This window comes from Pleurodeles waltl, chromosome 4_1, assembly GCF_031143425.1.
Source record: "Pleurodeles waltl isolate 20211129_DDA chromosome 4_1, aPleWal1.hap1.20221129, whole genome shotgun sequence".
NCBI lineage: Eukaryota > Metazoa > Chordata > Amphibia > Caudata > Salamandridae > Pleurodeles > Pleurodeles waltl.
In genome coordinates, this window is record NC_090442.1 from 204,306,641 (window position 1) to 204,331,135 (window position 24,495).

Here is a 24,495-nt window from a genome sequence, read left to right on the forward strand (position 1 = left end):
GAGTATGCGGAGGGGGTGTAATATGAGTGCACGTATATAAAGGGGGTGTAGTATGAGTGCAAGTATGCAGAGGGGGTGTAGTATGAGTGCAAGTATACTGAGGGGGTTGTGAATGCATGCATGTATGCTATTGAATGTGAATGTTTGTGTTCGTGTGTGTGCATGAATGAGGATGTTCATGTCCGCATTTGCATACGAATGCCTGAATGCGTGTCAGTGCGTGAATGCTTGTTTCAGTGTGCGTGTTTGTGTGTGTGCTCGGAGTAAATGGGGGTGCATGTAGCAAGTGCGTGGGTGGGTGGGGTGCGTCTTTGTAAGAGTGTGGGTGCATGTGTGTATGAGTGTGGATGTGTGGAGGTGCATGTGCCAGTAACAGGAATGGGGATTCCTGTCACCGGTTGTGTTTCTGCCAGGGTTTTCATGGGGTGTGACCGCCACTAAAAGCCTGGTGGTCTGCAGCTCTGCAATCCGTCCCGCAGGCTGAGGCCTCCTGCCAGGTTGCAGATGGTCACTGCCAGCCACATTTCCCCGACTGCACCGGCAGGCCAGGTGGTGTTGTGGAGGTCTGGCTGCTGCCAAACCCCACAACTTGTCATGCGGCAGTCTTTACCACCGGTTCCGCAGCGGTGAGACTGACACAGCGAGGCTGTCGGTCTGATAACCGCCAGCCTCGTAATGAGGGCCAGAGTGTTTAAAGTAAAACTGAACTTGTTTTTTAAATTAAATTGATAGCTAAAACAATATTTAACTCAGCTGCCATTTTGACTTGGTACCACTAGACAGTGCTTGACTCTAAAATATAACATAAATTCTATTTCAAAATTGTAACATATGCAAACAATAAGTCTGCACAATTTTAACTGATATATGTTAGAAAGATTATGCTTTCAGGCCATGGTTATATCATAATTAAGTTATGATCTAAACTGAAACAATAAAATGACTGTGTGTGAGTTTAATTGGAGTCTGCACCATTAGGGCGCGGTATCGCCTGGATCTTTAAAGCAGCTTCTGATTACGTGAGTGTGGACTAGGTTTACAGTTGTCAAATAAGGAGGCATCACACCCTAAAAATAAGAGTTCAAATCATTTTCAAGTCTTGACTACATTTATGAACAAGCATTTGCAATGCAAGAGTCTCACATTACGTCGAGTTAGAGCTATTAGCGCTGTAAACTCCTAACCGGACTTTTCTTGCCACATTAAATGAAAAAAAAAGAATAGTCCAGAAAACATTCAGAAAATATGGAGCCTCGTATGTTTCCAGTAGTTTACCGGTGCTCTCAAGGAGGGCTAAAAACTGGAAAAGGACTGACGAATGCATGGCTTTCACGAATGAAAATAAGCAGATTTTAAAAGGCAAGCCCTATGAAAGTGACTGAAGTGTGGTTACAATCCCCCTAAAGAGGGATTAGAAGAGGGACAGAGCGCTTTGCACTCATCCCTAAAAAAGATGCTGCTTGAATAATATCACAATATCAAACAACATGGCTTTGCCAGTGACATAAAACATTTAAAACATCGAGAACTACTGCCTAATACTAGCCCAATATTTTATATATTTGCTTGGTTACCTTGGTTACCTTTCTGCAATCACATTTCAGAAATGATATTCTTTGTACCTTTTATTTATAAGATATTAGTATTAGTTCCTTTATGAACTATTTGGATTGCATTGTTTTTGTAACAGAATAACTTATTCCATATTATACACATCCGCATAGAAGTCAAAAGATTTTACATCAAATGCAGAAAGAGGCAGGAGCAAGAGAAGCACACTGTCCCTCTGCTCCTGCCCCAAGCAGTATATACTAAGCCACTTCAAAGAGGAAGAGCTATATCTGTGCAGGAAAGTAATGCAGTATATTTAAAATGTAAAGGTTGAGAAGGGAAGGTTATGTGGCTGGCCTCAGAGTGTAGTAAGTAGGTTACTGTGAATGGGTTGCGTTTTTAAGTTTGGTATAGTTGCCTTTTAATTCTGACCGGTCCTGCTGATACTACAAGGTGAATGGTGAGTCTGTAGGACTCACTTGGATACTGCGGCAAATGACAGTAGCCATATTCTCTGGGTGAAAATGTCCAATGAAAATTATTTTTGATTCTTCCACTTATTTCTAATTTTGGAGGGAACCCTCAAGGCCTACCTAATAATTCCCTGATACCCCTGGTATTGGTAACTATGTTCATACTAGTTATCAGGCAGCCTATTCCCATCTTGTAATGCTGCCCATAGACTTGACATACACAATGCTATTGTAAATTCCTTAGATTGCTTCCGCTTTACTTTGACACAATTTTCTTTGTCTTTCAGGAATTGGATACGCCTCTCTGGTGATTGTCATATTTATGAATACGTATTACATAATTGTTCTTGCCTGGGCCTTTTTCTACCTCTTCAGTTCATTCACCACAAACCTCCCCTGGGCTAGCTGTGGTCATGAGTGGAACACAGGTAATTGTATTTCTCAGATTTTGTTTTCCCTTTAGACTCTTACCACTTGTACCTTTGAGATTCATTTTCACAGCACATAGTTATGAGATATAGGCCAACAGATCAGATGTAGGTGGAAGGCTCATGCTTTTTAAGCCCAAAATGGCTTTTTTTCAGCTGTTTCGCGTCTCAAATTGTCTCTTTTCAATGTAAGCCAACGAGGAAAGAAATCCCCTGATATATATATTTTTTTTTAAATCTCTCTTTTCCAGTTTCAAAATGTTATCATGTAGGTTATGGAACTTGATGCTGATGAGTAAGAGTGACACAGAGGACATTATATAGAGTAAGGGAATACTGTGAACTGCAGTTTCTAAGTCCTTATGTAGGAAGGGAGGCATCAGGGAAGCAGTGCTGATGTGGGCCATTTGGGGTATGGAAAGATAGATGGCTCTGGGTGCCAATGAGTTGAAGACAAGAGATGTAGTCACCCATAGGCCCTCATTATGACTTTGGCGGTCTTTTCCTAAGAGCGACAGGCGGAAGAAGATCGTCAGTGCTGGATGTCTTCCTATCACCATATTGCGAGCACTGAAGGATTTCTCTCACAATTTGGGCTGAAATCCTCCAGTAGTCGTGCTGGCGGTCGGAGGCACAGAGGCGGTTCCATCGCCATCACCACCACACCAAAAGGACTCTGCCCGCTGTATTATGAGCAGTAATACAGCGTGGCGTTGTCTTGATGGTGGGGCGCTGCTAACAGTGGAAGCGCTTGTTCCCGTTCCCTTGTGGACGACCTCCTCGCCAAACAAGGTAAGTCGATTGTCTGACAGAGGAGTGGGTGGGAGGATAGGGGGTGTTGTGAGTGCGTGTGTGAGTGGGTGTTGTCTGTGTGTGTGAATGTAAGTGTGTATGCATGTGTGTAAAAGTGTTTGAATGCGTGTATGATTGTAGAAGTGAGTGCGTGTTGAAATGTTTGTGTGAACCCTCAACAGCTACACCAGGACCAAGGCCATTGGATTCACCGCCGACCTTCAGGCCTACAAGCAGGTGTGCCGGAAAATTGATAAGAAGTGGCGCCGCAAACAAACAGAGAGCTACCACACCGCCCTCAAAATTGCCATCCGCAAGCACCAACAATTCATCCGAAACACCAAGAGATCCTTCTACAAGGAGCACATCGACATAAACGCTCACAACAGCAAAGAGCTCTTCAACATCGTTAAGGAACTCTCCAACCCCAGGTTCTGCTCCAATGACACCCCACCCTCACAAGACCTCTGCGATTCCCTCTCCGCCTTCTTTCACCGCAAGATCACGGACATCAATGACAGCTTCAACCCCTCGACCCCCACAACCACCGCTGCCACTACAAACCCCAACGAACCGCACCCCAGCCTCACCAACCTCTTGTTCTCCTGGACCCACATCAACGATGTGACCACCACCAAAACCATGAGCACCATCCACTCTGCTCACCCTCCGACCCTTGCCCCCACCATGTCTTCAACAAAGCAAGCTCCATCATCTCCCCCCAACTCCATATGATCGTTAACAGCTCCTTCAAGACCGCCATCTTCCTGGAAAGCTGGAAGCACGCCGAAGTCAATGCCCTGCTGAAGAAACCCAAAGCAGACCCAAGTGATCTCAAGAACTACCAGCCCATCTCCCTTCCTGGCGAAGGTCATCGAAAAGATCTTCAACGATCAACTGACCCGCTTCCTTGAAGACAACAACATGCTGGACACTTCTCAATCCAGTTTTCGTAGCAACCACAGCACCGAGACCACCCTCATCGCCGCAACCGACGACATCAGGACCATGCTGGACAAAGGCAAAACTGCGGCCTTTATCCTCCTAGATCTCTCCGCTGCCTTCGAGACCGTCTGCCACCACACCCTTTGCACATGCCTCTACGATGCAGGGATCCACCACAAAGCCCTGGACTGGATCACATCCTTCATCTCCGGCAGAACCCAAAGAGTCCGCCTCCCTCCCTTCCTTTCTGAAGCCACCAAGACCATCTGCGGCGTTCCCCAAGGATCCTCACATAGTCTGACCCTTTTTAACATCTACATGGCACCGCTCACCTACATCGTCCGATCCTACAACCTCGACATCATCTCCAACGCCGATGACACCCAGCTGATCCTCTCACTCACCAAAGACCCCGCCACTGCCAAAAGCAACCTCCATGACGGATAAAAGGCCATCGCCAACTGGATGGAGAGCAGCCGCCTGAAACTGAATTTAGACAAGACAGAGATCCTCATCCTCGGTTCCAACCTCTCCGCCTGGGATGACTCCTGGTGGCTGGCCACCCTAGGAACCGCACCGACGCACACCAACCACGCACACAACATGGAATTCATCTTAGGCTCATCGCTCACCATGACCCAGCAAGTCAACGCCGTCTCATCTTCCTGCTTCACCACCCTCCACATGCTCCACAAGATCTTCAGGTGTATCCCCACCAAAACCAGAAGGACGGTCACCCAGGCCCTCGTCAGCAGCAGACTGAACTATGGCAACGCTCTCTACGCGGGAACTACGGCCAAGCTCCAGAAAACACTGCAGCGTATACAAAATGCCTCCGCACGTCTCATCCTCGACATCCCACACCACAACCACATCTCAACCCACCTGAGAGATCTACACTGGCTCCCTGTCAACAAGAAGATCACCTTCAAGCTCCTAATCCACACTCACAAAGCACTCCACAATGTTGGCCCTGCCTACCTCAACAAGCGACTCACCTTCTACACTCCCCACTGTCAAACTCGGCTCCGCCAACCGCACCCTCACCACCGTCCCTCGCATCCACCAAATTACAGCCGGCGACAGATTGTTCTCCCACCTCGCCGCCAAGACCTGCAACTCACTCCCAGTCCACCCACGTCAGACCCAGGACCTACTGATCTTCAGGAAACGCCTCATGACCTGGCTGTTCGAGCAGTAGCACCCCCCCTTCTCTCCCCTCAGCGCCTTGAGACCCTAGCGGGTGAGTAGCACACTCTACAAATGACTGATTGATTGATTGATTGAATGCATGTATGTATGCATGTGAGGGAATGAGTGTATGTATGCATGTGAGCGAATGCGTGTTTGTATGCATGTGAGTAAATGTACGTATGCATGTGAATGAATGCATGTGTGTAAGTGTTCGTGAATGAGTGTATGCAGGGTGCATGAGGGTGTGTCTGCACGTGTGCGTGTATGCGGGGAGGGGGTGCTGTTATGGAAGGGAGGGTGGGGTAAGGAGGTGCTGTTATGGAAGGGGGTTAGGGAAGGGTGGTGCTGTTATGGAAGGGGTGGTGGGGGAGGGGGTGCTGTTATGGAAGGGGATGATGGGGGATATTGTAATTGTAGGTGGGATTGGGGTAGTCGTCTGCCAGCAACAGGAAATAAATTTCCTGTCACCGGTAGCCTTTCTGCCAGGGTTTTCATGGCGGTGCTACCGTTGTCGAAACCATGGCAGAAAGGAGGCTCATGATACCGCCAGCGGTCTTCAGTGGACAAGATGCTGATCTCCGGCCCAGCTATCCATCTGCCATGGCGGAACCAGCGTGGATGTGGCGGTTTGGCAGAGGCCAAACCACCACACTCATAATGTGGCAGTTTTCACTGCCGGCCCGTCGGTGGTAAGACTGCCACTGCGGCCCTGGTGGTCTTCGGACCACCAGGGTCATAATGAGGGCCATAACGTCTCTGAAGTCTTGATGGAGAGGGAACTTTGGGAAACCTGTTGGGGTTGGCTTGTTAAATAGGGTGGAGAACTTCAGATGGGAATGTGGCAGTATAAATCCTCATGATGGTGTGGGTAGAAGGGCATTATAGCTTCATCTGGCTGGAAAGCTTGAAGAATTTTATGATTTAGAAAGACATCATGAGAAAAATTAATAATAAGGCCCTGATGTGCCCTATCCCGTTGAGAAATCAATGATTATGTAATTGGTGATAATGTATGTAATGTCATTGGTTATGTAATTTTGTGGTACCTGCACATTGGAGTTATTGTGGCATACCAGACTATAATTGCTGAGTTTCACTGTTTTGTAGGTTTTGAATTATAAACAAAAGATTTTTTTCACGAAATCTGTAGCATAGGTTGTAGTTGTAATTTTAATAGAAAACCATAACCTCTATTTCTGGTTTTTTTACTTGTATACTTTATCCATTGTTTACAGTATCCAAAAGGCATAATATGGCAGGTGTTACTTACCTCTGAGTTGGTATTTGGCACTGCTCCTTGCCCAGTGCCCATGCCTGCAAGACTCATTTGAAGTGATTTGTGTCCAGGCCTTGCAGATATTGAATTAATATGCCAAGGACATATTTAGTGCCCAAGAATCATACAACAGTACCCACATTGCATGTGGCTATGCCTACAGTACCTACAGGTGCAAGCCTGCCATACAGCACCATTTTAAAATTAAAGCGTGTTTGTTACCCATTCGAGTCACAGTGGACATTGCAAATGATATTCAGTCTTCACAGAGAGAAGCCAGGGAGCTCAATCACACAGATATTAGGGTGAATACTGCTGTAAAAAATGTTTAGGAAATATGATAACAAAGTGAAATATTATATATAGAAGCAAACAGGCAGCTAGTCATATGTGTTAAATATGTGGATCTCCTAGACATGTAGAAAAATCTGAATGTTTTCATACTATGGGCAGTACTTGTAGAAAATGTGGGATTTTTGTGAAGATGTGTAAAAAAATACAAGATACATGAACAAGGGAGTCTGAGACGGGAACATATTGGAAATGGTGAAAGATATAAGAGTGAGATTGTGGATGTTTTTGATTCATTCTGGGGCTAAGTTCACCATAATGTGGAAAGGTTTAGTTGCTATCATGTTATGGCCCAAATATACATTAGAACCACCCAATATCACTCCTGCGGCTCACAGTAGACAACAGATTGTCTTGGAAAGTTATTCTAGGGCAAATTCTAGTATATTGGGAATTAAATCTGATGCAAAGTTTATGTTACTGGAAAAAGACAACATACTTTGGGTTTAGGACATCAACTTATTTTAGATATGAGTCTTAAACCAGAAAAATCTATACAGGTTACAGTAGAGAGGGGAAAGGGATCAGAGAGAGAGTTTTTTTCAGACTACATTTGTGAAATGGATGAGGTGAGCTCTGTGGATGAGGTGAGGTATTGATGAAGAAACATTACTTGACATTGAAGGTACCTTACATGAATTGCAAGATGCATTTGTTGAAGAGTTGGGTGAATTGAAGTCATTTGAACAAAAATTTAACTCAGGGGATGCGCTATCTGTTCCTTTAAGTATGAGGCAAGAGTTTGACAGAGTTTTTAGATAAGATGCGCAAACAGAAGATAATCAAACCAATAGAGTCATCATTCTGTGTATTGCCAATAGTGGTTACCAAAAAGGGTTTAAAATATTTTGAGAGTACATATCGACCTATGCATTTTTAATAGAGAGATTTGGTTGGATGAACATCCTCTACTGAGCATTGAAGACTTGCTAGCTACAATATAGGAAGAATGTATTTTCATTTAACTTATTTAAAATCAGCTAATAATCAGGTTTCTCCAGAAGAAGAGTGTCGTCACTGAATAACCTTTACAACACCAGATGGTATTTTTCAATTCTGCAGGCTGCCTTTTGGGTAGTCATCATGGACTGCAGTAATTCAGGGGTTTATGGCTAATCTCTACACATGAATGAAAGAGTTAATGATAACCCAAGTTGATATTCTCATTTCTAGTAAATAAAGAGCTGATCTTAATAATAAAGTGAAAGATGTTTTGCAAATCCTGAAAGATAATGGAGTGCAGTTGAGAAAGGACAAATGCATTGTTGCCAAATGACAGATTGAATATTTAGGGCTTACATTGACAGGTAATGGCATTAAGCACAAAAATAGTCTAATAAAAGCCTATGAAAATGCATTTAAACCCACCAACAAAAAGGAAGTAATGTTCTCTTTCGGTGTTTGTGTTACTCTAAGTTTACTCACAATTTTGCAGATAAAACTGAACCAAGCTCTAAGCTTTTAAAGAAAAAGGAAAAATGTGTATGCATCAAGGAACAAAGCCAAGGTTTTGACAACATTACAAAAGAACTATAAGCCTGATATACAACTTGGCAGACGGGTTACTCCATCACAATGGTGATGGAAATCCCACCCGCTGAAATATAAATCTGATTATAACCTATGCGATTTAGATTTTGGTCGGACGGGATCTCCGTCACCATTGTGATGGAGTAACCCATCCGCCACATTTTAAATCAGGCCCTAGGTGCAGCACATTTTCCCGACAGATCTCATCAAGATGATTTGCATCACAGTGGACTGCTGATCCTCTTATTAAAATAAACAAAAGGGTTGATATATGATGACTTCGCCCCCAAGGGAACTTTAATGTTGTGACTTGGCTTTCTGTTCTGTGTGAGACACTCATCTGAATTCCAGGCGTTCCGATGGGGTGATGACAGTTCCCCAATCCCTGTGAGGATTAATGTGACCGTGATGAAGAGTACATTGCCCTCTCACAAGTCCTCAAGGGGAAGGCTGTTTTGGCAAGAGAAAAAGAGAAAATAACAGCTTCTGCTTCGTGGACTGCAGAATCAAACTGCTGGACCCTGAACTGTGTGTCGTGTTGGGCCTTAGGACTTTTGATTTCTCAAAACACTGAGTTCTTGGTTTTTGGGATTCTGGGCTGCAAAATAATTACTTCATTACTACATTGAATGTGCATAAATTACTGCACAATGTCACTTATTGTTCACACATTGTGCATAGATTTCTATAAGACTGAACAAGTCTTTTCCTCTTTATACAATACTTTCAGGGCTCTGAAGCAATGTCCAAACTCAAAAACAATCAACTTGACTATAGAGATTCTTTGTATTCTGGCATAATCTCTTGTCAAAATATTTTTGATAAAATGCTCCATTGCCGACCTCCTAGTTGTCAGGAGAGAGCTTGTTACAGGAAATACATATTTCCTTAATGTTTTTTTAGCAGTATCTTGGATTCCCACTCAAACTATAAATCACACAAGTTCTTATTGTCATAAATATTCTACAAGACAGAGCTCTGCTTTGTTTCATTTAAGCGGTAAATATTTCTTTACCTTGAAATGAAGTTACTTGCTTGAAAATTTCAGAAGAACCCAAACTGGGTTTTCTTAACATTTCCTCTTTTACAGGAAATACAGGATTGTAGGTAGAAGACGGAAGAGGAGAGGAAGCAGACCGGAGGGGGAGGAGCGCCGGAACTAAACTGGAGGCTGTCCGGAGGAAGAGAAATGCTGGAACTGGACTGGAAGCTGGTTGGAGAGGCAGGGGAACTAGACTGGGGCAGGCTGGAAGACAAGAAACTTGACTTGCACTGGAACTCCCCTGGAAGCAGGCTGGAGGACAAAGAATTTGACTTGACTGGAAACAGGTAAGCAGAGCAATATGCATGAAGCCAAGCAAGAGCTCAGACTCAGAAGCATCCTTCAATAAGCAAATGTGCACATGTGCTATTTGGCAGTTGATTGCTTGTTAAGGAAATGAGCAATTATACTCCTTATGGTGGCACGTGTTCAATACAGATCACATTGTGAAGAACACATGTTTTGGCAGTTAAAGTTGGAACAGGTGGAAAGGCAGTTGGCTGACCGTTAAGGAAATTAGCAATTATCCTCCTGATTGTGGCACATGTTCAATACAGATCACATTGTGAAGAGAACATGTTTTGGCAGTTTCCATTGGCAAACGTTTAGCAGGTGGAATACAATGTGCATAATCAACAAGCATAGGTTATGATAAATTAGACGTTTAACAAGCATTGGTTAATGCTGTAGTGCTTCACTACTTATCTCGTTTTCAGCACTTACATAACATATCAGGAATGCACTTCTGAGTTCAAAGAAGACTTTTATTGTTGTTAATTCTTCCCCAACCGCTATTTCGTAAATGACGAATCAGTAGATTTCAAGCACATGTTAATGCACAGTTTGCAATATACACAGCAGGTTATATTTATAAGATATTGAATGCAAAGCAAAACAAATACTTCACCGTGTGAGAAACTATTTACAGCTTCATCTTTCTAGGGTCTGCAAGTTGATGACTCCTTGTCAACTGCGAGAAAGAGATATATCTACCCACACGGGATGCTGGCAACTGGCGCCTAGTTCCAGCATGAAGTCAGGCAGATTCGAATCTAATTCTCTGAAGCCTGTGACATCCGTTACAAAGGTGTGCCCCCTCCTCTCAGACTCGGGAAAACTACGCAAGCCTTTGGAGACTGGCCAGATCTCCTAGACTGCTCCTCTTCCCAAGCTCAAGCGGAGAGAAAAACACCCAGTGTACCCTATCTTATCAGGTCTAGTCTACTGTGAGAAGAAAACAGCTTGGTTCATCTTGTGCAAAAACACAGCTTGGAAAAATACAGCTTGGATTCTCAACTGCAATGTCTAACTCCACGTTAAAGGCAATAGGCAGCTAACCTAAATATCAAATGCAATGTCTAATGTCATATCAAAGCCAATAGGCAGCTGAGCTGAATACAAAATGCAATGTATAATATCATGTCAAAGCCAATAGGTAGCTAGACTGAATACAGCATGTCAAAGCCAATAGGCAGAATACAGAATGTAATGGCTAATGCAATGTCAAAGCCCATAGGCGGCTAAACTGAATACAGAAAGTAATGGCTAATGCCATGTCAAAGGCAATAGGCGGCTCAACTGAACAAAACATACAATGTGCTACTGGTGAACATTGAGCAACTAATATGCGCAGTAGTGAGACACAAAGTCATTGGTCAAACTTAATCAATGGCAGGACATTCCACCCTTTTACCAATGAATTTTTGTTTCACATATCTCTTGTTTCAAACAAAACAAAAAAAACATTATCAGCAAGTCAGATTTGAATGATCAAAGCAATCCCTGTAAAGCAATAGAAGTGGATTAACATATAGATGCCATAACCTTTCACCTCAAATACCTCTACACAGAAAAGACTGAATGAGATTATAGTGTCTCTAATTCAACAGTGTTAGCAATTTGATGTGGCATGGGTTCTACTCATGTAAAGGTGCACGGTCCATCTGAAAGGTTTGCTGGAAGGTAAGCAAAAGTCAGAGTTCCATACGAGAAGGAAAAAAAAAAAAAAAAAAAACACAGCTTAGTTCCAGTGGAAGAATGCAATCAAACAAGTTGAACTTGAACTGAAGGCGCAGTTTGCGCAAAATGGATCCATGGTGATGGCACTTTACTCAGCCAGGTTCAGGTTGGGGGTTCGGTCCCTTCCCCGACCCCACACGCACACACCGGAAGGGGGACCACACAGCACACTCAGGGACAGTGGCAAAACGTGGTAGGATCTGTAAAAGAAACAAGTATGACTTTTCTTGCAAATAACATTTGTCATTTAAACTGCACCCTTCCTCTTTCTTTCCCTGTTTTATAATCAGCAGGACGTTTTTGGGGCCCTTTGTTATATTTTCTGCAGATTCTGGAGGATTATCTGGGACTTTAACCCACACCTCAGCACTGAGGTTTTTATCTGCTGCACCACAGCTTCCCTTTTCTTGCACTGTCAGAAGGGCCTGGGGCAGACTCATTCTTTACCAAACCTCCATTCACTGCACTTTTGACAAGTTGGGCCATTCTGTCTCCAATTTGTATGAATGAATCAGATTCTTTTCTAGTTATCAGCATAATTTCGATTTTTCCTTGGTAATTTGCAGCAATCACTCTCCCTAAAACCTGCTCAATTTGCCATTTCTGTCCTGGTAACTTTCCTCTCCCCAACTGCTCTATGACTGCTTGCATAACAGATTGCTTTTGTGCGTGCTGCACAGTTTCTTTCAAATCTAGGGGAATGTGCATCTCTCTCATCTCTGCCCACCTGTAAGTGGTTTTTTCTCCCAGCTGTTCACATTTCTGGGGCACCCACTTAGCCATCCCCACTAAGGCAGAATTCTGGGTGTACATTTCTCTCTCTGAAATTTTCTCATTAACATCTGCAAGGGAATTGAACCAGTTAGGTGCAAGCCATGTGGAAAAACAAACGGCTAAACCACTGGCAATGAACCAAGAATCAGCGTAAAAATGACACATCTCACGTAGCTCTTGCTTTAAAATCTGACACACATTGTACAACGCTGTTCCTTCTCCTGTGCCATAAAATAACATTTCAGTCAATAAATCATTAGTAAAACAAACATGCTTTTTATCTTCAGTGGACACGAATTCAAATGGTGCACACAATTTCACTAGTGACTCTTTTACCTGTGGTACTCTAGCCCTGTCTTGCAAGTACCAGATCCAGTGCATGATCCTAGCTAGTGGCACTATTTTCTTTCCCTGTTCATGATTTACATGTACATCAGTATTTTCCTCTTGCACTGCGCAGAAACCTAAAGTCTGCATTATTTCATTTGCCAAATCACAAGCGCGCAGCTGCATATTATTTTTCACAGTGACCATATACCAAAGTGTTAGGATTTCACTCAAATGAGGGCTATTCTGTTTCCAAAAATCAAACAAACTAATGAAACTCGGTGTCTCTTGCTTAATACAAACAGTAAACAACCCTAAAATCTTTCTTTTTACTTCATTCTGCAACGGTAACTCGTAAATCACATTCTGAGCTCTCTCGTTCTCGTCCGTGTTATCAGTTAAGGAATGTGCTTTCACTGCCAAAAACCCTGGCTCACACAAAGGGTCAGAGCAGCTCGAAGCTGTCTTAACCCCCTCATTACTGGAATGGGAAAAGAAAGATTCTTCTAAAACAGCATTTTTATAACTTTCAGCATTATCTTGAATTAATGTATTCTGGCAAATTTGCTCACGTAAATTCTCATTTTCATATTCCAACTGCCTACATTTCTCTTGCATTTCTCTGCAAGCAGATAAAGGTATCCAAACCTTTCTGTCATCATTGCTTCCAAAAGGCACATTTTCTAAATATGCTTTATCACAATAAAAACTATTTCTCAAAGCACTATCAGGCAGTTTAGCTACACATGCATTTTCAAACATGGTCTGCCGTGCTTCTGTAATTCTCCAAACAACAGAAATCAATTCACAGTTTTTCATAGCACCATCGGGCAGTTTAACAACACATGCATTTTCAAACATGGTCTGCCGTGCTTCTGTGATTCTCCAAACAACAGAAAACAATTTCTGTAATTCTCCAAACAACAAAAACAATTACACTTTTAAAGTGTGCACGTAGAAATCTACTAATTCGTCAAACCCCTTAACCGCCTCTTAACGACCCCACTCCTGGTACCAAATGTAGTGCTTCACTACTTATCTCGTTTTCAGCACTTACATAACATATCAGGAATGCACTTCTGAGTTCAAAGAAGACTTTTATTGTTGTTAATTCTTCCCCAACCGCTATTTCGTAAATGACGAATCAGTAGTTTTCAAGTACATGTTAATGCACAGTTTGCAATATACACAGCAGGTTATATTTATAAGATATTGAATGCAAAGCAAAACAAATACTTCACTGTGTGAGAAACTATTTACAGCTTCATCTTTCTAGGGTCTGCAAGTTGATGACTCCTTGTCAACTGCGACAAAGAGATATATCTACCCACACGGGATGCTGGCAACTGGCGCCTAGTTCCAGCACGAAGTCAGGCAGATTCGAATCTAATTCTCTGAAGCCTGTGACATCCGTTACAAAGGTGTGCCCCCTCCTCTCAGACTCGGGAAAACTACGCAAGCCTTTGGAGACTGGCCAGATCTCCTAGACTGCTCCTCTTCCCAAGCTCAAGCGGAGAGAAAAACACCCAGTGTACCCTCTCTTATCAGGTCTAGTCTACTGTGAGAAGAAAACAGCTTGGTTCATCTTGTGCAAAAACACAGCTTGGAAAAATACAGCTTGGATTCTCAACTGCAATGTCTAACTCCACGTTAAAGGCAATAGGCAGCTAACCTAAATATCAAATGCAATGTCTAATGTCATATCAAAGCCAATAGGCAGCTGAGCTGAATACAAAATGCAATGTATAATATCATGTCAAAGCCAATAGGTAGCTAGACTGAATACAGCATGTCAAAGCCAATAGGCAGAATACAGAATGTAATGGCTAATGCAATGTCAAAGCCCATAGGCGGCTAAACTGAATACAGAAAGTAATGGCTAATGCCATGTCAAAGCCAATAGGCGGCTCAACTGAACAAAACATACAATGTGCTACTGGTGAACATTGAGCAACTAATATGCGCAGTAGTGAAACACAAAGTCATTGGTCAAACTTAATCAATGGCAGGACAAATGCAAACTTGATATTCAGGGATGTAATCAATATATCCAAATATGTCTGAATTTTTTAAGCAACAGCACCTTACTGTAATCAACTCCTGGATGTGCTAGTGTACCCACAACAAAGTCTTACACATTCCATGGTGAGATGTGACATAATAGGGTTGAGCTAGCAATGCATCATTCTAGTAATCCAATGAATATCCTAATGCATATGATACATTTAATAAGATACATTTACAAACACCGACTTCTGATGCATATTAATGAATGAGATTTGCATAGAAAATGAAGGAAATTGCAGTAAATAATATTGAAATACAGTTAAACTAAATAATGGTCTCTAGGAAAGGCACATACAAAGAACCTTGAAAGTTACAAAAAGAGGAACATCTTGGATATGGAGTCCTCGAGAGGAACATAAATTAGTATAATATATCAATACAGAGAACATGGATTAGGCTTCTATTTCGCTGATTTGCCAAAATAGAAAAGCACGTTGAGATGGTTCATTTACGTGAATTAAAAGTGCAACTTTTTTTTCTGCAATTAGGAATAGATGTCAGCGCAAGATGAATTCTGTCTAATCATGCCAACATTAACTTATCTGAATTAGGAAATAATTTTCAGAATAATAAAAACACTTTAACAGAGTTATGTGTTGTGGTTCCTCAGCATGGTGATGCGACGGAATCCACTGGTGTCTTTGCATCGAGGGTCTTGAAGGATGTGGAGAAATTCTATGCTGTCATTGATAAGGAATTATTAGCATGTACTTGGGCTGGGAAAAGAATCAATAATTTTCTATGGGGTCAGAAATGTGCACTAAGAACAGATCATATATCCCTTATTTATAATATATTTACTTTAAGCTTTTTCTAATTTGCTTTCATACAGAGCTACAGCTAGAATTCTTAGGTTCAGAACCAAATTGCTGGAGTATTATTTCACAATTGAACATGTTGGAGGTAGGAAAAACATGAGAATGAATTTTATGTCTATGACATCTATGGATGTAAGCACTGAGGGAGAAGTAAATACTATGAAAGATTGAGTGTGTAGCACACAGATATATGACTATGACAACAGTGGTTTTACAGAAGAAAAGTGAAATGAAAGTTGGAGTTGGAGTGGCCTGTGGAAAGTTATTTAACAGTTGAATTACAAGCTTTTGCAAAAATGAGTTCAGAGTTATCCTTAGAAAAAAGGATTATTGTACACATCAGACAAAGTAATTCCACTGTGTGTGATGAGAGGAACGTTTGTGAGCAGAGTTCACAGTGGACATTTAGGTAGGCCAATTTGTAAAAGTAGCTTGAGAATGACTTTCTGGTAGGCAAGCATGGATTGAGAGGTGGAAGTGGGCCAATGTTTAGAGTGTAATGTAGAAAGACAGGGACAAGTGTGTAGATAGAAACCAACCAGTTTTAACTGTAAAGCATCAGACAAGACATGGGACAAATTAGCCATAGACCTTTTAGGTCCCTTCATTAGTCTGAAAAAGCACAAATATGCGAACCAAGGTTCACAACCATCAGCCCAGTGGGAAAGGTGCAGCAGCATTGCGGCCGGCTCATAGTAGAGCCAACGGCAATGCTTCTGCATGCAGGGGGAACAAGCACCCTTGAAATGGCCTGGGCAGCCTTGAAGGGTGCTGGGTGTGGGGGCCTGCTCTGCCTATGCCATGCATACAGGGGCAGTGCAGGGCCCCCCTGTGGCCTCCTGCACTTGTTCTCCACCAGCCTTTTCATGGTGGTTAGACCACCATGAAAAGGCTGGCGTAAAACAAGGTTGTAATCAGCAAGGTGGCGCTGAGTTCAGCGCTGCCCTGGCTGATTTCTACCTGCACTGCCGTCATCTCATTGGGATCTGAGATCCTGGTAAGGCCGGCGGTGGGTTGGCGGGTCTGCCCGGCAACCTCGTAATGTGGTGGTCTCTTGACCACCAGTCTTGTAATAAGGCCCATAGTTTGTATCATCCCCAAGGAAGTGCTTTAGCAGAAAGGGACAACACATCAATGACTATGTGTAAGCATAGTCATAAGGATTAAATTGAATATTTCTGATTCCATAAGAGAAATGTTAGTAGTGTATCATAATACCTTACATTTAACTACAAGAAATAACCTTTACCATGTTTTGAGACGGCCCAATGATTTCCGGATAGAATGGGGTGTTAGAATTGTGTTTCCAGAATGGCACATTCAAATACCAAGAGGGTACCGCAGTTAAGCAAGTGGAACTATGATAAGTTGAGATGTGTGGGTATTAAAGTAAGAGTGAAGTTATTATAAAGTATAAGAATGAAAGGAAGACCTACATTTGGGTGGCTTGAAATAGTAGAAATTTCAGCTTCAGCCGTCAAGATAGGTTCCAATTAACAGTGAAACAAAAGTAAAATCATACTGCTCAAGAATAGTATACAGCCAAACATGGGGAACTTAAGTGAATGTCTACCAGGACCTTAAGAGAAAGGGGGGACATGGCTCGAAAGAATACTGAACAGTATGAAGAAAAAAAGAATTCCCAAGGGGATGTAGCAACTAGAAAACTGGATTGTCCCAGGAAAAGTCTAGGATGGGGGAGCATTATGTATAGATTGTGTATGGCTCTACTAGGTCTGTTTCTATAGTGCTAATCCTTGCTTACGCCCTTGGTAGCTTGGCACGAGCAGTAGGCTTAACTTCAGAGTGCTAGGTGTAAAGTATTTGTACCAACACACACAGTAACTTAATGAAAACACTACAAAATGACACAACAGCAGTTTAGAAAAATAGAAAATTTTTATCTAAACAAGACAAGACAAAAACAACAAAAATCCACAATACACAAGTCAAGTTATCAATTAAAAAACAAAAAGAGTTTTAATGTAATTTGAAACACAATGCTAACGCTGTTAGCGTTAAAATGTACCTTGGGTGCATCAAAAATAACCCCGCATGGGCGAGTGTGCGTCAGAAAGGGCTTGCGATGCATCGATTTCACTCACAAGTGAGACCTTGTGTTGTTTCTCTTTTAGTCAGGTCAGCATGCATAATTTCTTCTCTCCGCAGGAGAGCAATGTTTTGATCCGGTCAGCACTCTCGGGTCCGGTCTGGCCGTGCGTTGTTTTTACACGGCCAGCGGTGCTTGCATCGGAAATCCAGCCGCACGATGATCCGAAAACCACACAGCGCAGGTTGCAATCTCACCAGCCTCCGACAGCGATGCTCTGTGTTGTTTCTCCAACCCCAGTTGATCTTCGGGTCGCGTTGAAGACGAGTGTCAATTTTCAGCCGCGAAGCCAGCTGCGCATTGATTTTTCAGCCGCAGATCAGAGTTGTGCTGATCTTTTCCCCGCACGGCCTTCTGTGCATGGATTTCTCACTCTTGAGCTGCAAGCTTCTCCTTTCAGGGTCCCAGGAACTGGATGGGCACCACTTGGCAGAGTAGGAGTCTCTCCAGAGGCTCTGGTGCTGGCAGAGAGAAGTCTTTGCTGTCCCTGAGACTTCAAACAACAGGAGGCAAGCTCTAAATCAAGCCCTTGGAGATCTTCACAAGAAGAAGGGCAACACAAAGTCCAGTCTTTGTCCTCTAGCACAGGCAGAAGCAGCAACTGCAGGATAGCTCCACAAAGCACAGTCACAGGCAGGGCAGCTCTTCTTCCTCAGCTCTTAAGGTCTTCTCCAGGCAGAGGTTCCTCTTGGTTTCCAGAAGTGTTCTAAAGTCTGTGGTTTTGGGTGCCCTCTTATACCCATTTTCTCCTTTGAAGTAGGCCTACTTCAAAGTAAAGTTTCTCTTGATTGTGAAATCCTGCCTTGTACAGGCCTGGCCCCAGACACTCACCAGGGGATTGGAGACTGCATTATGTGAGGGCAGGCACAGCCCTTTCAGGTGTGAGTGACCACTCCTCCGCTCCCTCCTAGCACAGATGGTTCATCAGGAAATGCAGACTACGCCCCAGCTCCCTTTGTGTCACTGTCTAGTGAAAGGTTCAACCAGCCCAACTGTCAAACTGACCCAGACAGGGAATACACAAACAGGCAGAGTCACAGAAATGGTACAAGCAAGAAAATGCTCACTTTCTAAAAGTGGCATTTTCAAACACACAATCTTAAAATTAACTTTACTAAAAGATGTATTTTTAAATTGTGCGCTCAGAGACCCCAAACACCAAGTCTATCCGCTCCCAAAGGGAATCTACACTTTAATCAGATTTAAAGGTAGCCCCCATGGTAACCTACGAGAGGGACAGGCCTTGCAATAGTGAAAAACGAATTTAGCAATATTCACTGTCAGGACATATAAAACACATTACTATATGAAAAAATCATAGAATCACAGATAACGGTATGGAAAAGAACTGAGTAAGTCTGCATTGCTATTTCTCCTTCTGAGGAATTTAACTTGAAAATGGCAGTGTATCTGGTGGAAGGTCTTGAGTAATACACTTGCATCTCACAAGAGACAGAAAACCTAAATTGTTTTCCTCTGGAACAAACAATCCATTTTAAAGAATGTGGTTTGACCCATTGAGTCTTACACAAGACTGGTCCAGCTTTTCCTTATAACCTAGTTTTGCCTTATTGACCTGTCAGATCTTTAAGCTGGAGCTCCTCTCATCTCTAGAGTATTCTGTGGTTCATATGGCCATGATCCAGTGCTGTAGCTTTCTGAATGGAGAAACCCAAGGTCTCAAATGGCCAACTTCTCGATCTTCATGGTCGTATTTTTTTCTCTCCGTTGGAGATTCACCCTGTGTTTGTGGGTTGGTTCTGGTTTACTGTTTTACTTTGTTCCTTAGTGTCGTGAAGCTTCAGTGAACATGCACTTCGTAAACAAAAATACCAAAAATAAAAATAACAATAATATGTGAGTGTTTGATAGTGGAGCCAGCTGCAACCCTTTCATATGAAACAAAGTGCACTTTGTTGCATAGTGGTGATTGCGGAGTATGTTGCCGAATTAACATTCAACATCTCTTTAACAGGTTTACGCCCCAGTTTTGCAGCAAAGCCCTTCATGGCCGCAATGAATTTCTCAAAATTTAACCTTCTAATATTCTTCAACTGAGACCAACTATTCCAATGGTCAGAAAGTAGGCCAAGACAGGAAAATGTCTCATTTGTAGCTATTGTACTCCCCTTTAAAAAGTGGTAACATCATAGTATAGGTTTTACTGCAGTTGATGCTTAAATCCAAGTTATCCATGAAAGTTACAAAATTACAAAGCAGGCGCTGTACACCATTTCCTGTTTGCGCCATCAGAACAGCGTCAACAGCATAGAGCAAAATGGGCAGGAGACAAGAACCAGACTGTACACAGTCTCCTGTCTATGAGACAAGTCATTTCTCTATATTGGTTATAAATAATTTAAAGAGAAAAGGTGTCAAGCCACAGCCCGGCCTTACTGCATCTTCCATACACTCCTCAATTTTTTTCATACCGCACTCTTGGCTTTGTGTTTGCATACAACTGTCTTACAATATGATCAGTGAGTCCTGCACCCACATTTCCTTCATTATTGTCCACAACATAGCATGAGTGATGTGATCAAACGTGCATGTAAGGTCCATGAAAGCTAAATAGATGGAAACCTTTTTAACCAATAAGTATTTGTCAATCAATACAGATTTAAGCATTGTTCTACAGTGCCAATCCCTTTGCGCAAACCATATCATACATCACAAAGGACATTAGGCGCAGCAGGCCAATCAACTAGGATCTTTTTGAAAATCCTTCAGGTGGCTAGAAATTATTCTTTCCAAGAAACATATCTAAGGGTACACCATCTGGGCCTGGAGTTTTCCCTCTTCTACTGATAGAGATAGCATTACCAACTTACCTTGAGGGAGAGTTTGATCGAACCAGATTCCACTGTCAATCAATCAATCAATCATTCAGGACTTTGTAAAGTGCACTACTCACCTGAGAGGGTCTCAAGGGACTGAGGAGGGGAGGGGGGAGAAGAGGTGGAAGGTGCTGCTACTGCTCAAACAGCCAGGTCTTGAAAAGCTTCCTGAAGGTAAGGAGGTCTTTGGTCTGGCACAGGTGGGTGGGAAGAGTGTTCCATGTTTTGGCGGTGAGGTGCGAGAATGATCTACCGCCGGTTGTAGTTCTGCGGACGCTTGGGACTGTTGCGAGGGCAAGGTCGGTGGAGCAGAGATGCCGGGCCAGGGTGTAGAAGGAGAGTCGTCTGTTGAGGTATTCTGGTCCGGTGTTGTTCAGCACTTTGTGAGCATGGGTGAGGAGTTTGAAGGTGATTCTCTTGTTGACTGGGAGCCAGTGCAGGTTTTTCAGGTGGTCTGTGATGTGGCAGTGGCAGGGGATGTCTAGGATGAGGTGTGCAGAGGCGTTCAGGATGCATTGCAGCCTCTTCTGGTGTTTGGTCGTGGTTCCTGCATAGAGGGCATTGCCGTAGTTCAGCTTGCTGCTTACGAGGGCTTGGGTGACTTTTCTTCTGGTTTCGGTGGGTATCCATTTGTAGATCTTTCGGAGCAAGCGGAGGGTGTTGAAGCAGGATTAGGAAATGGTGTTGACTTGCTGGGTCATGGGTAGTGAGGGGTCCAAGATGAATCCTAGGTTGCGTGCGTGGTCGGAGGGAGTCAGAGTGGTTCTGAGAGTGGCAGTCCACCAGGAGTCATCCCATGTGGAGTGTGTGGAGCCGAAGATGAGGACTTCCATCTTGTCGGAATTGAGTTTGAGGCAGCTGCTCTTCATCCATTCGGCGATGGCCTTCATTCCTTCGTGGAGGTAGGTCTTAGCGGAGTCCTTGGTGAGGGAGAGGATCAGCTGGGTGTCATCAGCGTATGAGATGATGTTGAGATTGTGGGATCAGGTGATGTTAGTGAGCGGGGCCATGTAGATGTTGAAGAGGGTCGATCTGAGGGATCCTGCAGATGATTTTGGTGGCCTCCGAGAGGAATGGGGGGAGGCGGACTCTCTGTCCTGGCCTCCTATTTGGGCTGTTGGTTAATACAGTCCTCAGAGGAAAAAATGGAGTAAATTGAGGAAAAGTTTTTTCCCATTCAGCAGACGGAACCATAGTCTCAATAATAGGGGCTCTTGGACACCTAAAGAAGGGGGCATTATTTACCATCCAAAAAACTGCGCTATCCCCCAGTTTACTTGCTTGCAGTAGTGCCTCTCAAGCCTCATCTTTAATTTTTTCACTTGATAATGGCATCTTTATATGGCTTCCAAACTCTTTTTACTTATTCTGTGTTGCTGAAGATAATTTTTAGGGATCTTTTAAGTTTTTGGTGTTCCTTGAAACAAGCGCTATCAAACCACTCTGTAACCCTGGCTTGTCGATTTGAAGTCCATTTTTTATTATGGCCCAGTGTGATTGTTTCCGATAATAGCCTATGGGAATGTATAACTATATCAGTGTCAGCTGTGTCCTCCAGACATGAGTCCAGAGGAATTCTTTCACCACTGGTTATAGATGGCAAGATATTTTTAGAATCTATAGTGCACCATTTGACCATCAGCCCATTTCATTTGCCAACTTCTATAACTCAGGTAAGGCTCGTTGGTTGTTTACCCCCACCCCAATTTTGTTAAATTTCAGAGGGTTGTGATCGCTCAGACACATCATATAAACTCAAAAATTGTGTATTAATAATTCACAATTTTGTGTAATCAAAGATATAACAAATTGTACTTGTACTGCCTTTGCCTAAAAAGGTAGGGAGCATAGGGTTAGGTGAAGTGCAAATGTCATTTACATGGTTAGATTAAAACATAAAATTGTTAGGGATATTGCCATAAGCATTGTACAAAATATTCATCAAGTCTTCACAATCAACAGAACCCAAACCACATGCCTTCTATGATGGGTACTTGCACATGTGTGAATTAAAACTGCCTGGCCATAATAGATGTACATTTCCTTAAACAGAATCATAAATTGTTGCACATCCTTGTCTTAAGCCATGATGATATTTGCACTGATATCATCAAATAATTGTTATAATAGTTCATAAATACAGATATCTAACCATCCTTGCATTTAAATGTGAGAAATTATTAGCACAGGTAGTTTGTAAATGTTCTGCAATACCAGGGACACTGGCTGATTTAATGGTTGCTAGACCCCCTCCTTAACTCTCTCTGGTTTTATTGGATAGCACCTGTACAGAAGGAGGTGTACCCATCAGTATGAAATGGTCCCATAGCCCAGGTCTCTTGTAAACATAATGTACCATAGTCTGGGTTGTTAAGATGGATCTGAGTCTTAATATCATAATATGAGTCTCCTTGTCACCTTTACTATGAGTGTTAAGAGGGCCTAACTTCAATGCTTGATGGCCCTCAGACACCCCAGAGGACCTTTTGATAAAGTGATTTACTTTCTTCTGAGAAATGAATGACTTAAACAATGGTTAAGCATGTGTCCATCCTGGTCACTTAAGAAACTTAGTGGAGTAATTCTGTTAAGAGTAGGCAGTGGCTGAGGCGCCTGATTGGGGCGACAACACTCTTTTTGATCAGCTAAATCAGCATATATCCCAGTACTCTTTCTCATATAATCCTTAGGTTTATACAAATAACCCAGAAATTGTACTTTTCAAATTTACACTGGATACCATTAGTGCAAAGATGAATTCAACGGAGTGAGGAGACCTAAAATTCACAACCACACTGTCATGTTTTGAGATTATTGAGCTCCTGTCAATCCAAGGGACACTTAAATACCTGTCCAGACTAATACCCAGTCAGTGTCTGATCTTACTCCATAATTCTCTCAAAACCTCTCTACAATCACTATATAACCGAAGGATAAACAATAGAACATAAGATGTGTGTTGGAAAATGGGTTATTGGTAGGGCAGGTAGGTACCTACACCTAGCAACAAGCCACTAACCTCCACCTAGGTACAGTTAGGTCTCAGTAAATTAATCCCAGCTCAACCCTTGGTAGCTTGGCAACGAGCGTCAAGGCTTAACTTAGGAGACAAAGTGTAAAGCATTCAAATATCACAAAACAGTAATTAAATAAAACACAGGAAACAGTTTAAAAATCCAAAACCAACTTATAAAAATAGTTTATATTTTTATCTTTAAAATGACACAAAAACGATTAAAATCGGTTCAGGGGAACCGGAGATATGAATTTTTAAAGAATTATTACTTTTCTAGTGCTTAGAAACAAAAAGCGCCAATCGGGTCATCTGGTTGCACCTCGACCGGGGCAAAGTCAAACTTTCAGGCCGACCGCGATGGAGCCCTGCTCGGCTACAGGTCGCGGGAGGCCTCGGTTAAAAAGTTACCTTCTGACTTAGTCTTTATTTTGAAGTTTTTCTTCACCGGGACGAACCTGCCAGTTGAATCCGACCTCCTGGAGCCCTTGTCCGGATACGCGATGTGGGTTTCCTCGGTGGAGACTTTTACCTTCGGACTTAGTCGTTTTTTCGAGATGAAAATCCTTCGACCGGGGTAAACCTGGATCTTGATCCGACGTCCATGGAGCCCTTCTCGGATACGATGGCTGGGAGGTCCCGGTCAACTTTTTACGTTCGGACTTAGTCTCTTTTTTGGATGTTTTTCTTTACCGGGACGAACCACGAAGTCAGGCCGGGTCGCGGTTGAGGCAAGCCGGCTAGAATTTCCGCGGCGGGTCGGTCCCTCTCTGGAGCTTTTTTCCAAAAATTCTCAAATCTTTTCCAAACTTCTGGGGCTTCACCCAGATGTTCTTTTAAGGTTCTTTTGGGGTCCACAGCTCACCCCAAGGGTCCAGAAGTTCTGTGATGGTCCTTGGGGGGTGCGGACTTCAACTCCCAGAATGCACCTGGCGCAAACTCCTTTTT

At 42.9% G+C, this 24,495-nt stretch overlaps 1 protein-coding gene across 1 annotated transcript in view; it reads left to right on the top strand.

Annotated features, from left to right (window-relative positions):
* Positions 1–24,495, top strand: part of LOC138287578 (sodium- and chloride-dependent GABA transporter 2-like) — a 633,422-nt gene that overhangs the window by 111,841 nt on the left and 497,086 nt on the right. Inside the window, exon 3 of the mRNA XM_069228136.1 lies at positions 2,312–2,452. Coding sequence (XP_069084237.1) covers positions 2,312–2,452 — 141 coding nt within the window. The remainder of the gene's footprint in view (positions 1–2,311; positions 2,453–24,495) is intronic.